Source organism: Lepisma saccharinum, chromosome 16, assembly GCF_977018435.1.
Source record: "Lepisma saccharinum chromosome 16, izLepSacc3.1, whole genome shotgun sequence".
NCBI classification, from domain to species: domain Eukaryota; kingdom Metazoa; phylum Arthropoda; class Insecta; order Zygentoma; family Lepismatidae; genus Lepisma; species Lepisma saccharinum.
Window position 1 is genome coordinate 4,475,565 of NC_139244.1, and position 13,629 is coordinate 4,489,193.

The 13,629-nt window shown below is 36.3% G+C and overlaps 2 protein-coding genes across 2 annotated transcripts in view; both read left to right on the top strand.

Annotated features, from left to right (window-relative positions):
- The window catches only part of fusl (transmembrane protein fuseless), a 362,638-nt gene that overhangs the window by 182,875 nt on the left and 166,134 nt on the right, over positions 1 to 13,629 (top strand). The gene's annotated exons all lie outside the window — the stretch shown is intronic.
- LOC146000145 (cilia- and flagella-associated protein 44) overlaps positions 1 to 13,629 on the top strand; it is a 90,790-nt gene that overhangs the window by 38,546 nt on the left and 38,615 nt on the right. The window contains exons 11-14 of the mRNA XM_083137486.1: positions 952 to 1,219; positions 5,336 to 5,499; positions 8,550 to 8,768; positions 10,793 to 10,900. Of these exons, the coding sequence (XP_082993612.1) occupies positions 952 to 1,219; positions 5,336 to 5,499; positions 8,550 to 8,768; positions 10,793 to 10,900 (759 nt within the window). The remainder of the gene's footprint in view (positions 1 to 951; positions 1,220 to 5,335; positions 5,500 to 8,549; positions 8,769 to 10,792; positions 10,901 to 13,629) is intronic.

The following is a 13,629-nucleotide window of genomic DNA, read 5'->3' on the forward strand; positions in this document are numbered from 1 at the left end:
ACAAAATTGTACATGTGGTAAAGATAATCCAGATGCCCAACATTTATTTTTGGAATGTGATCAATTCTCTCACCAACGAAATATATTATATAAAAATCTGATAAGATTAAAAATTCCATTTCCTATATCTTTACTTTCTCTTTTATCTGATTTATCAATACCAATTATTTGGATTTTATATGGATACGCTCGAAAATGTCAAATTGAATTATAAACAGAACATAGAATGTAAAAGTGTAAAAATTGAAGATTGATTAGTGTCATCTGCTGTGTATTGTAAGGAAAAGTTGTGTAACAGAAATCCCATACCACAGACTAATGCTGTCCCATAGTATAAATACAGAAACATTGGCCAAAGTCGACAGTGTTTTGTCTGACAGGGTCAGAAGAAGAAGAAGAAGTTAATATAGCAACTTAACTGTGAAAAGAAGCAGTCTGTTTTATTTTTATTTCAGATATTTTTTTTTGATCACATTATTTTTTATTTAAAATTATGAATCCCAAATATCATCAGGTAATTCAAAGTCGTCATTGTTTTCACAAAGTCTCTTGATGTTTTCTGTCACATTAAATTTTAAAGATGGTGGCTTACTCCATTTGTGAAAAAGAAAACTCCATACTGGATCTACGTTACCATTTTCATTATTTAATTTATTCCAGTGTTCTTCTGCAATCTTGAACTTGATTAGGTAAATTTGAGTTAGAAATTCTTATACAATTAACAGTTTTTCATAGATTTGTGTAGTAGCTTCACCTAATATTTTGCTTTCTGTGAGGAATTGTCTTTGCCAGTGCTAACTCTATCAGGATCTGTTGCCTTTGAAACACCGATGATGTTGACAGTGCCTAGTTTTTCTATGCTGGAAGAAACTACACATCCTGTTGCTGTAGCACTGGGGGAGACAATTCCATACATTGAAAATTATGTTTTTTTGTGTATTCTTCTTTTAGGCCCAATGATAAGTATCTCATCCAAGGCATGCAGAATGGACAAATCAGGATAAACGAATACGACCCGAAGAAGCCACACGACCTCTCGAAGTACTGGGTGCATTCGATGCATGACAACTTAAGTGGGATCGTGAACAGAATATGCCTCAGCTACGATCACAAGCATCTGCTGAGCTGTGGGAGAGATGCCAACCTCTTCGTCTTCAATTTCCAACCGCCACAGGCGATCCCACCTCCTGCAAGAGCCATATTGATACCGACCGAAATGGTAAGAGAGCTGGAAATTTATCTGTGGAGTTAGTTCGTGAAAACTCAGTCGTATGCTTCTGAAAGTCCTCTGTGTTTAATGCCTCAAATGAGTGGTGACTGGCCATTCCAGATATCCACACGTGGCCTCATTTGTAAGTGAGCATATTGAATGGTTGACTTTAGGATTTCCCCAACAGAAGTTCTAGGTTGGTGCTCCAACCTTGGTATTGGTATTCTTTCATTAGTTGTCGTGACTAGCCAAGAGTGTCTGTCTGTCTGTCTGTTTCAAGAGCTAACGTCACTCTCAACTGTAGGGACTGATGTGTAGAGATATGCATGAAAACAGTTCTTATACAGGGTGTTTCCGGGCTGATGATACAAACTTTCAGGGATGATGGAGAAGGACACATGTATCAATTTGAGATAAGGAGCCCTGGTCCGGAAACGACTTAGTCGAAAGTTATAGGCGAAAATCGGGGTATGAAGATGTAATACTTTTATTACCTACACAAGTTTCACAAGCTGCTACATTCACAACAGTTGTTCAAAGTGGCGTCCCCCAGCTTCGCTGCAGGCATGACATCGTCGCATGAAGTTTTGGCGTACCCAGGCAGTGAGAATTCTTGTGAGGAGATCCTCTGCAGTCTCGCTTCCTGTGACATTGTTCGAACGACCCCAGGGTTGTTCCAACGGGTATGCCAGAACTTTGTGCGACAATTTCATGCCTGCAGGGAAGCTGGGGGATGCCACTTTGAACAACTGTTGTGAATGTAGCAGCTTGTGAAACTTATGCATGTAATAAAAGTATTACATCATCATACACCGATTTTCGCTTATAACTTTCGACTAAGTCGTTTCCGGAGCAGGGTTCCTTATCTCAAATTGATAAATGTGCCCTTCTCCATCATCCCTGAAAGTTTGTATCATCAGCCTGGAAACACCCTGTATATTTGGTGAGAAGAAGATACAGTGTAGGTGATGGACCAATTGGATGTAATTTTTCCCAGTCTGCAGTATTCTACCGAACCAGACCTGGGTTTGAGGTTATTTTTTTCTAATTCCACTTTATGAACAGATAGGCTAATAGGAACTGAACCTACAGTTTTAAAGTTGGACCCCAACCACTATCTGCCTCCACTTGGTATAGAATGATATTGGGACATTGGGAAGCAATGCTTTATCCACCACTCACCCAGCTATATTTCAATTTATCGTATATGCTTTTGCTATCTTTTATCCCATACTGTTTGGTGGGTGCGGTTTGTCCCAATAACTTTAAATTAATTCCGCCAAATGCAGATGTACTTGAGGTTTCTCTTCACCAGACGATTTTCTCGAGGACCTTGGCTCCTGTTCTATAGGCCAAGGAGTAATTCCTAATGAAGGTAAATCTTACATCCTGATTCCATTTGATATATGAATAAATATAGATAAGGTATAAATAAGATATAAAAATATATATAAGATAAAAATGTAGGATATAAATATAAGAATTAGGTAGAAGATTAGATTGAGTAACGATTAAAAATAATATAGATAAATGTAAGATGATACCATAATTAATGATATATTAGAATATAATAATGAATTAGAGTAGAATTAAAATAATGAATGGTATAGAATCCTGGACCCCTTAATTATACGGTGATGGCATTACCACTACACCATTGGAGAGGCCCTGAACTGGACCTTGGTTGGCTGGCAATTGCCAACTGAGATCACGGACATAAACATACACTTGATTGGCCCACAACGTCTCGTACATCAAATAAATGATGTCTTATCACTAGACGTCGGATTTTAGGTTTTTAACCTATTTTTTCCTTTACAGGTATGTAAGAAATAACAAGTTACATTATATCAGCATTTAATTAAAAAACGCAACAACTGATAAGTTTTATAGTGCCTAAAATAAACTATTTTGCTTGTTAGAACCTATTTTAGGTTTATGTGCTTAAATTAAACTTTTTTTTTAGGTTTTTATATTTTTTTTAGGTTTTACAGGATTTTTATATCTCCCAGGGGTATTTACTAGTTTTGGTGGTGAAATAATTCAATGACTGGCATGTTTGAAACATGTTTTCTGTCGATTTCCATCCCTCCAAGTATATGATCTTTATCAAAGCTTAAACAAAATAAAAAATGTCTGACATCACTGTTATCTGCAGGTAACAGTGACGTCAGAAAGAGGACAGTTCCCCCATTCTTTTTACCTTTGCACTATAGACTCTTAATTCTGAGCCTTGCCTACTAAGATAAAGTAAACTGTCCTTGTCCCCCCCCCCCTCTCCTAATTCTCAGTTTTGGCACCCAATCGTCTCTACTGTCTGCACAGTCCCAAATGCAAACTTTTTGCCGGCCCCTGTGGCAGAGTGGTTAGCACATTGCGCTGCGATGCCAAGGGTCCCGGGTTCGAATCCCGTTCGGGCTTGGTTGTTTGTGAATGTCCATTCATCAATTTCATCACTCATCCCCATCTTTGCAAATTAGCCAAGAGGCACAAGACGCAAAGTAAAATAAACTCAATCAATCAACCAAATGCAAACTTCTGATCTGTGCAGCCTAGGCCCACTCTTGTGTCAGTTTGGTCCTTTTTGGCATTCACGCCTTGTGAAGTAATGTTTCAGCATTCAAATTTGCACTGCTGACTATGTTTCTGTTGAAAGATAATTTTCAGCACATGAAATGATCCTCACAGACAAAAGGCGGAGTTTGAGTGTGGATAATGCAAAAAGATTCATGGTGGTCACTAGTATAATTCCTGGTTTTCAAGGCGAACTTTCCAAAACTTCAAGGATAGAAGCAGATGGTTTCTCTATTCCAACCTTACGTATTACCGACTCTCACTCTCACTTCCACACACAAAAATATTGACAATATAAAGGGTTTGTATGATTTCAATGTACCAAAAAATTTACCTAATCAACTGTAAGATATATTATTTTGTAATAATATTCCGTCTGTCAGATAGGTTGTTCTGTAAAAGACACTAACAAAGTAAACGGATTGAGAAAATTTAGTTTTATTTTACATGTAGCTTTTTTTCTTCCTAAAAAAAGCTAAACTGAGAGAAACTTGCCTCAGGGCATTTATAAACGTATAAATTTAATGGGATTTGGATTAATAAAAGTTGCAATTTTTCACGTCTACGGAGAAAAAATTGGAATAGAGAAAACATCCGCTCGTACCTTATTTTATGTTTTGCCAAAATTCATGAATAATTTCCAGAGCCAATAATTCACGCATAATTTCCAGAGCAAATAATTCAAATGTAATTCCCAAAATTCCAAGTGAGTAGCCACCCTGATATTGTGCAGCAACTTATACATACGTAATTCATTTTTCATATCAACGAGTAACATTTTCTAACAGCACAAGTGCAGTATTATAATAATTTGTAGATAATTTTGAAAAGATATAAAGAACTGAAAATTTGTTTAGAAAATTAATATTTGGTTATTACGGTTCTTGTGAAATTTCATTTTTAACGGTTGTATTTAATCAGTATTTTTCAGAAATTTTGTACCAAATTAAGTCTTTTTGCAACCTATTTCAGGGTATTTGGAACCTAATTTAAGGTTTTTAGAACCTATTTTAGGATTTTTAGAACCTATTTTTGGATTTTTAGAACCTAGTTTCGGATTCTTAGAACCAATTTTTGGATTTTTAGAACCTATTTTTGGATTTTTAGAGCCTATTTTTGGATTTTTAGAGCCTATTTTTGGATTTTTAGAGCCTATTTTTGGATTTTTAGAACCTATTTTTGGATTTTTAGAGTCTATTTTTGGATTTTTAGAGCCTATTTTTGGATTTTTAGAACCTATTTTTGGATTTTTAGAACCTATTTTAGGAACCCAAAAGCACACTTTTTAGAACCTAAAAATCCGAGGTCTGCTTATCACACACATCTCTGCTCTTCAGTCTCTGAAGATGAGAGAGAGTTAGCTCTCGAAAGCTCAGAAGCATGTTCAGAACTAACCTGGCTGAATGCTGGTAAGAATATCTTCAATTGAGTTAAAGTTATTCATTTTGGAAAGTAACTATGTTACAGTTACCGTTACTCCAAAAACAAAACTTTACTTGTAAGTTGTTACTTTCAAAGACTGCAATCTCTCACCTTTCTTCTATTTAACAGCCTACAGAAGAAGTAGAAGATATAGACCAATCCTTCCCCTCTTTAGAGGAAGCGATGCAGCAGGCAGAACTCAACAAAATGATGGAACTTGCCAGAATGCATAAGGACAGGGTGTTGGACCAGTTGAAGACCCTGAGGGAAAATTTTCTTGAAATTCTTCAGAGGTATATTATCATTATTATTATTATTATTATTATTATTATTATTATTATTATTATTATTATCTTCTTAGTACTCTTTGTCCTGCACCATGGCCATGCGGTCTAGGGCATCAGGCTTTAGGCTCAGGCTACGGGCACCATGCAGGTTTGACTCTCCTGAGGGAAGCGTAACAACTTTTCTCCTGAGATTTCAACCTGTGTATGGGACTGGTGACCATCCACCAGGAAATTGGGGAGCTACAAATGAGTAGTGTAAACTGGTTATGGAAACTTACAACAAAGACTGGGTGTTTGTCATGCTGACCACACATCGCCCTGTAACTGATGGATGATCTCCCACCTCTGCTGAGCCATGTGGGATTGAAGCTGGAAGTCTGTTGGTAGGCCCTGGCCGTCATGGGTTATGTTTTTCATCTCTTTCCCTAGTAATGAGAACCTTTGGGCCAATGTGAGTTCTTATGTGAGAAACCTTGGGTTTACGTTGGTTAGCAAATTGAAGTTGGTCTTATGTTGTCCCATCAGCTGTTGTCAATGCTTACCCAACCATGGAAAAATGAGTCAAAACCAATTTTAAAAAGTACCTTGTCCAATTTATACCACATTCAAGGTATGCTGTAATTTCTAAAGTATAAAATAAATTATGTGACAGTGTTTCTTTATACAAAAGTATAATATTTTGTTAATGATAGTAGAAGCTATTCATACCTTGTAGTCATTCGCCAGTCATTTGTCAGCCACCATGAATGAAAGATATTTCTGTGTTGGGAATTGCTTATGGTTTGACTGTTTAACTGTAGCAGAACAAGAACGTTCTTACAGGTATTCTTTGAAAGTGATTCATTATCTATATATATTAATATACTGTATATAAAAATGGATAAAAGCAAGGAGGGCCAAAAGGGCTAAATAAAAATCAAAGAAGAAAAAAAGGAAACACTCACCAGACAGTGGAAAAAATTCGAATTTCCGCTATTTATTTTATCTGAAGATGCTACGATAAAGCTAGCGAAAATTCGAATTTTTTCCACTGTATGGTGAGTGTTTCCTTTTCCTTCTTTGATTTTTATATATAAAAACGGATGTATGTATATGTGTGTGTGTGTGTGTGTGTGTGTGTGTGTGTGTGTGTGTGTGTGTGTGTGTGTGTGTGTGTTTGTGTTTGTGTTTGTGTGTGTTTGTTTGTTTGTTTGTGTGTTTGTTTGTTTGTTTGTTTGGGTATAACTCTCGAATGCCTGGAGCAATTTCAACCAAACTTGGTACACGTATCACTTGCAATCGTAAAAACGGATGTATGTGTGTGTCTGTGTGTGTGTGTCTGTGTGTGTGTGTGTGTGTGTGTGTGTGTGTGTGTGTGTGTGTGTGTATATATATATGTTTGTTCCGGTATAACTCTCGAATGCCTGGAGCAATTTCAACCAAACTTGGTACACGTATCACTTGCAATCGTTCAAGAATACTTTTGGAGTAAGACACCCGTGGCACCCCTAGGGGTGGAGTGGGAAGGGGTGACATGTAAAAATAATCTAAAATGACCGATATTAAATTCCGCACAGACAGACATCCATGACTCTATGCAATCCTGCACAATGATAGTGTTTCTCGGGTTGTCTTACATTCAGGCTGTGTTTCGAAAACGACCGATATTAGTGTGCAATCCATAGTTTTCGTGACACTCCCAATCTGGTTGAACTCCAAGTTCATCACCTATCGGCAAGGGGATGAGAGGGGTAAAAAATAAAATGCCACAAATGACCTAGATTAGTGTCGAATCCATAGTTTTCGGAGTCGCTAAGCTAATTGGTGACATTCACGATCACATTTAAAATTAGTTGCATTGTACACTATAGTTAGAATTCATTATTTTTCTGTGTAATAAAAGATTGGGATAAATAGATGCCTGGGCAACGCCGGCTAATCAGCTAGTTTATAATACAGGGTGATTCAAAAAGGACTTTACAACTTTGAAAGCATATAGAAATTTATTCAGATAACTTACAGGGTCGGTTGAGGTGCCATTGCAAAGCAAAACACATCAAGTTTGTCATACAACATTCATGTTGGGTCGATGTGGCTACCATTTGTAATGCGGCAAACATCCCACCTGAAGTCGATTTCATTCCAGACTTTCACCAGTAAGTCAGGCGTCACTTCTGCAGCGGCGGCGTTAATTCGAAGTCTCAGCTGAGCACGATCAGCAGGTAAAAGTGGTACAAAAACCCGACCTTTAATGAAACCCCACAAGAAAGAATCTAGCGGGGTCAAATCTGTTGAGCGAGGTGGCCAAGCAATTGGACCTGCATGACCAATCCACAGACCTGGGAATCGGGTATCAAGAAAATCTCGGACTTCTACATGGTAGTGAGGTGGTGCCCCAACTTGCTGATAGTAAAACCAAAACACACACGAACCAGCATGTTCCGCAACAGTAAAAGTGGCCATTTTCAAGAACAATGCTGACAGCATTACTGGTGGGTGAGTTCGATACTAATGGACTACATGAGTCAAAACTTGATGTATTTTGCTTTGCAATGGCACCTCAACCGACTCTGTAAGTTATCTGAATAAATTTCTATATGCTTTCAAAGTTGTAAAGTCCTTTTTGAATCACCCTGTATAAAGACTGCTATGCACAAACTAAATTCTCTGAAACGTATAAAACATATTAAACCTTCTAGGAAGTGCTTTGTGCTACCACTTGATCAGTGATACCATTTAAATGAGAAAGTGTTGTGTATTTTTTTATTTTGCAGAAATAATTTAAAATAACGATTATATCTGGCTTCAAAACAAATTATGCATGTGTAAATACACAATCATATCGCTACTTTAATTTTCAGAGCATTGGCCAAACGTAAAAACCACATTTTAACCATATGTTGTCACTATGGCCAAAATCACCATTGTCCAACAGTATGTTCTTACAATTGGCCAGCCACTTTTAGTATGGTTGACATAATGTTTCGCCACAAACTTTTTGGTTATTTGGATTGTTTTGTAGCTTAGTAATTAGGAACTCACTGACATAATTAATAAGTGTTTACTTTTAATTCCAGGAATTCTGAGCTTCCTGAATCTCAGCAGATTCCCAGAGAAGAGCTGGACCCTGATAGAAGAGTGACGGATGTTCTGGAGCAGAAATTGCAAGACGAACTGGATCTAGTCAAAAGGAAATTGGCCCACGAATGTGAGAAGACGCAGCTTCATTTGGATAAAGTAAGAGGGTACTTCCTCGATGTACTGCAGATGCCAAATATTGTCATGCATGGCATAGAGTAAGTTTGATTTCTTATGTTGCATTGTATTGTAGGTTAGGCTAAGTCACTTTAAAGCAGGGGTTGGGTTGCCAAATTTTTAAGAGTATGAACCTTGTAGACAGCATTTAGTATTTAAATTGCCAGCATGGTCGAATTCAATTCTTACACATAGCCTTGTGTGAATGGTAATTTAGTGAGTCACTGAAATCGATAGGTGAATAAAGTAATTCTTCACTAAAGGCACACAGAATTATTATATTGATGCGTTCACTGGTTTCAATTGCTTAAACTACGGGATCGTTACTGTGAACGCTTTAGGGGTCAGATGGTAGAGCTAGGTTACGTTTTATGGTCCCCATACAATCTCGCTGACAGGCTCTGGCAGGGAGTGGAATGATTTCAAGGGATGTAGACGACGTACATCTTACCTCTTGGTCAAGCGGTTGAGTGTGGACGTCAGGCAACAGAGCATGGAGTCCTGAGTTCGACAGCTCACGGTCTTCTTGCCCGTGGCTTGACAACGAACCACACGCTGGTCTTGAAGTATCGGCCCTGGAAAAGATGCCGAGACGATGGTCTGACCGACGGCTACAAGTTGCAGGCCGTGGTTCTGAAGATAGTCAACTCGTGAATGTACTGTGGTTGCCTTAGGCGAAAGCTTCATCTCGGTTTCTCGAGCCGGGCTGAGACCTGGAAGGTGTCGAGGTCTTCGCCTGGTAGCTGGTCTTCTTCTGGAGGTCCTTGAATTCTGAGACTTGACTGAGCCTCGAATTCTGGTGCTTAGCTCTTTTAAGCTGCTGGCAAATACTTCCTAGCTGCTTGGACAGCACTTCCATATTTGCCAGCCGATGACGGGCTTGAACCCGGTAGTATCGAAGAATGCCGTGTCTCCTGACGTCATGTGTTTCCGCTATTTGTGGAATGTTACCTTGCGTTGTAAATTGTTGCTTGACCGAGCACTGATGTCTGGCGAGAGATTTTACCTTTTTTACAGAGTCTCCCTTGAATCGTTCCACAATATATTTATGTAAGAAGTGCATTTAGTATATGTTCTAGGGATGGACCAATACAGAAGTTTTTCCTACAACGATGTATTTGATTTAATTAGATTTGCAATTCAGCATCACTTTTCTGCCACTTTGGCTAATCACGACAATGAGGATGAGTGATGATATGATGAAACTGATGAACGGACACTCACAAAGAACCTGGATCCCCTGGTGTTCCAGAATGCTGTGATAACCACTCCACCATAGAGGTCGGCTTTAATACCAATATATAATTTAGCAGTACTCATAACCGATATTATACCAGTCTGATATAAAATTACAAATCTTCTTGAAGAATGTGAATGGTTTCTTACCCTCCTTAATTAATGTATGTAATAGACAATCAATATACGTATTTCTGTGCAATTACCATGGAAATACTATTATTTTATTTAGAGAAGTGATTTTTTTTTTCATTTATGTTGCATGAGTTCTTAGATTTCTCATGGTCATTGATGTATGAAGCAACAATTTGGTTATATTTAAATAAACCTCGTGGTCTCTTCTTTGAACTTATGTTTAATCAGAATCAAAAAAAAAAGAGTGAGAGAGAATACGTGGATCCTTTACACATGGTTTGAACTGTTATCTGTAATTTGGTTTTGCAACAAGCATCTTTTAAATTTGTTAAACATCAAATGAGTGTTCAAATGCTTGTAATCACTATACACTTTATGGGAATTATTTTCCTGTAGTTTATGGTTATTGCAAGCATAAGAAAACAGTTTTTCTTATGCTTGTAATAACCGTAAACTACAGGAAAAAAAATTCTACAGTGCAAGCAATGCATACATACAAGAAAAACTTTATGGGAAGTTCCTATCAAACATCTTTGGTACAGAGTTGTTTAACTTATGAATTAGTTATTAGCATATAGGATTTTCAGCTATTTGCAAAATATTGAATTTCTGTGATGGTGATAAGGATAGAAACCATTCACTATTGCCTTTTCAAGCAATAATCATTACTGCATTTTTCTTTTCCTTCTTTTAGGAAAGATATAACAGTGAGGTCATATCGTCACAGGAAACATGATAAGGATTTTGATGTCGCCGTTGAACTTGCTCAAATTAAATTAGAAGAAGCCAAAGAAAAAGGCAGGTAACTTATGTTGATATAATAATTATTCTATTAATATTCCACCCACAAGAGAAGTAAACAGAGTTCCTCTACAAAGTGTAGCCGATTGGTTTCTTTTGTGTTTTGTATTTTTGTTATTTCAACCTCACTTTTGTCACCTTTCCCTAGTTGTGACAATGAAGGTGAATGATCATTAGATTGAATTAATGAGGGGGCACTCACAAAGAATGCCCATGATAAGGTTGACACTCAAACCTGGAAACTTTAGTGGCAAGATCAAAAGTGGATTGGACGATAAAGTAGTTGAATGCTTTTGTTAGCCTACTGGTGTAATTTTAAACTTGTATGTTCGTTTAAACATAGCCCAGGATACTATAAGATAAGATTTATTTCCATCCACTTGATCATATGAGTATAAATAGCACTATGATATGGGATAGGTCAATTACATGTATAATTTTGAGTACAAAGGAATTAACACATACTTACGCATATTAAAAAGTATAAAAGAGTATAAAATAACATGAAAAATAGAAGAAAAAGTCAAAGGTTATGTGTATTAGTGAAAATAAAAATAAAATAAAGTAACATAAAAATTGAAGAAAAATCAAAGGTTATGTCTATTAATGAAAAATGTGATCTAAGTACTCCTTTGTGCTATAAAACAAATACTTCATTAGCAAGCTTTTTACTGTCATTTTAAATTTAGTTGCATTATGATTCTCGAATTCCTCTGGCAGTTTGTTATAAAGTTTTACACCTTGAAATCCTAGACCACTATGTGTTTTGGATGTGCGGACAGTAGAAAGGTGGAGGGAGTTATGCATACGAGTGCTGTACTTGTGTATGTCCAGATTTTTTGAGAAGATTTCAAAATTTGTATGAATAAAGTACAATGTTTCTAATATGTACACACATGGAAGAGGTAATATTTGAAATTCATTGAAAATTTGATTTGTTGGGTTTGAGAGGGATACATTCTTCATAATTTTTAATATCCGTTTTTTGCCAAATAAAAATTTTCTGCATTTTGGGTGAACTGCCCCAGAAAGAGAGACCATATGTAAGTATAGGTTGAATCTGTCCAAAATATACTGTCCTTAAATCATTCAAAGTTAAAACATTTCTCAAAATTCTCATAATGTAGCAGAGCTTGCTTAACTTTTGAGTTAAATTAGTAATTTGCATGTCCCAAAACAGGTTTGTGTCTATCCTTACTTCTAAGAATTTTATTGCATTGCATTCTTTGACAACTTCATTGTTAATAATTACATTTAAGTTTTTTATTTGTTTTACTGGATTAAAATTTATTAGAACTGTTTTATTAATATTCGAGGAAAGCTTGTTATTGTTTAACCAGGTGTTTAGTTGTGTTGATTGATTGATTGACTGATTTATTAGCATCCATTCAACTTTACACAAGTTTGGAATTGTCACATTGTACATTGTTGAAACAGAATTCTTTTGAAGTTGCTGATATTCCAGGCTTCTTACTATGATATTTGTATCATCCGCGGAAAGTATTGTTTGAGACTCTGATAAGGTTTCTGGAAGATCATATACGTAAAGTAAAAATAAAACTGGTCCTAGAATTGAACCTTGCGGTACACCTGTTTTGAGGAACAATTTGTCTGATTTGATTTTGTTAATATCTACATACTGACATCTGTCTTTTAAATAAGATGTGAACCATTTTTTTCCTAAACCTCCGATTCCATAATGGTCCATTTTATCTAGTAAAATGTCATGCTGTACCAAATCAAATGCTTTGGTAAAATCTAAAAATAATCCATACACATGCATTTTTTTTGTGTCGATTTTAGTATGTTATTTGTAAATTCGAAAATCTACCTGAAGGTATGAAGAGAAAAAATTGTTTCACCTTATCAACTAAGACTGGTCTGGTATGTAAATTTTTGCTGATACCAATAAAGGGCCAATGCAAAATGTACTTTTACAGTGGGATCCATGAGTATTACCATGCAAATTGTCCATCACCATGTTCATGCACTTTATTTGACCCAATAAGAGCTTCAGGAATTAAAAGAAAATTCAAAACAAGCTGTTGATAACTTCTGCACCAGCATACATAAAAATCCATCACTTAAAAACACACAGGATGTGAAAGAAAAATTAATGAAAATAGTCATGGACAATTTACACAGTAATACTCATGGATCCCACTGTACCAATAACCAATATTCTGTAGATCTGATTTACAATGACAAATCTTTTATTTTATTGTCATTATTCCTTGACCTCCTTACAGTATGTGTGTGTCTGTATTTTTTACATAACTTTTTCTTCAAGCGATATAAAAAGAAAAACAATATTTATAATGCACAATATGCAATATATGATGGGTTCAGAGTACAAGTTCCATAACTCCATGCCCAGTTTTAAGAAAAAATCACATTTATATAACTTAGTGCTATATGTTTATCCTTGGAATACAAACATAGTGGTGCTACTATGAGCAAGAATTTGAAACTTACTTCTAGCACTGAAATGTTGATACTTCACAGATCTAAGTTATAACAGTTGGGCTGAAAAGTTCGTAGGCTGACTCATAGATGGCGTTACTAGAATTAAATCCATGTGATTTTTACTTAGTACTAACCTTCAAAAGATACGTGTATAAATTTCACAGCTGCCGGATAATTAGTTCGTGAGATATAGCATTGTGAGTGAAGCAGCTTTTGTTATTGTGAAAAAATGGATAAAAAAGAATTTCGTGTGTTAATAAAGCA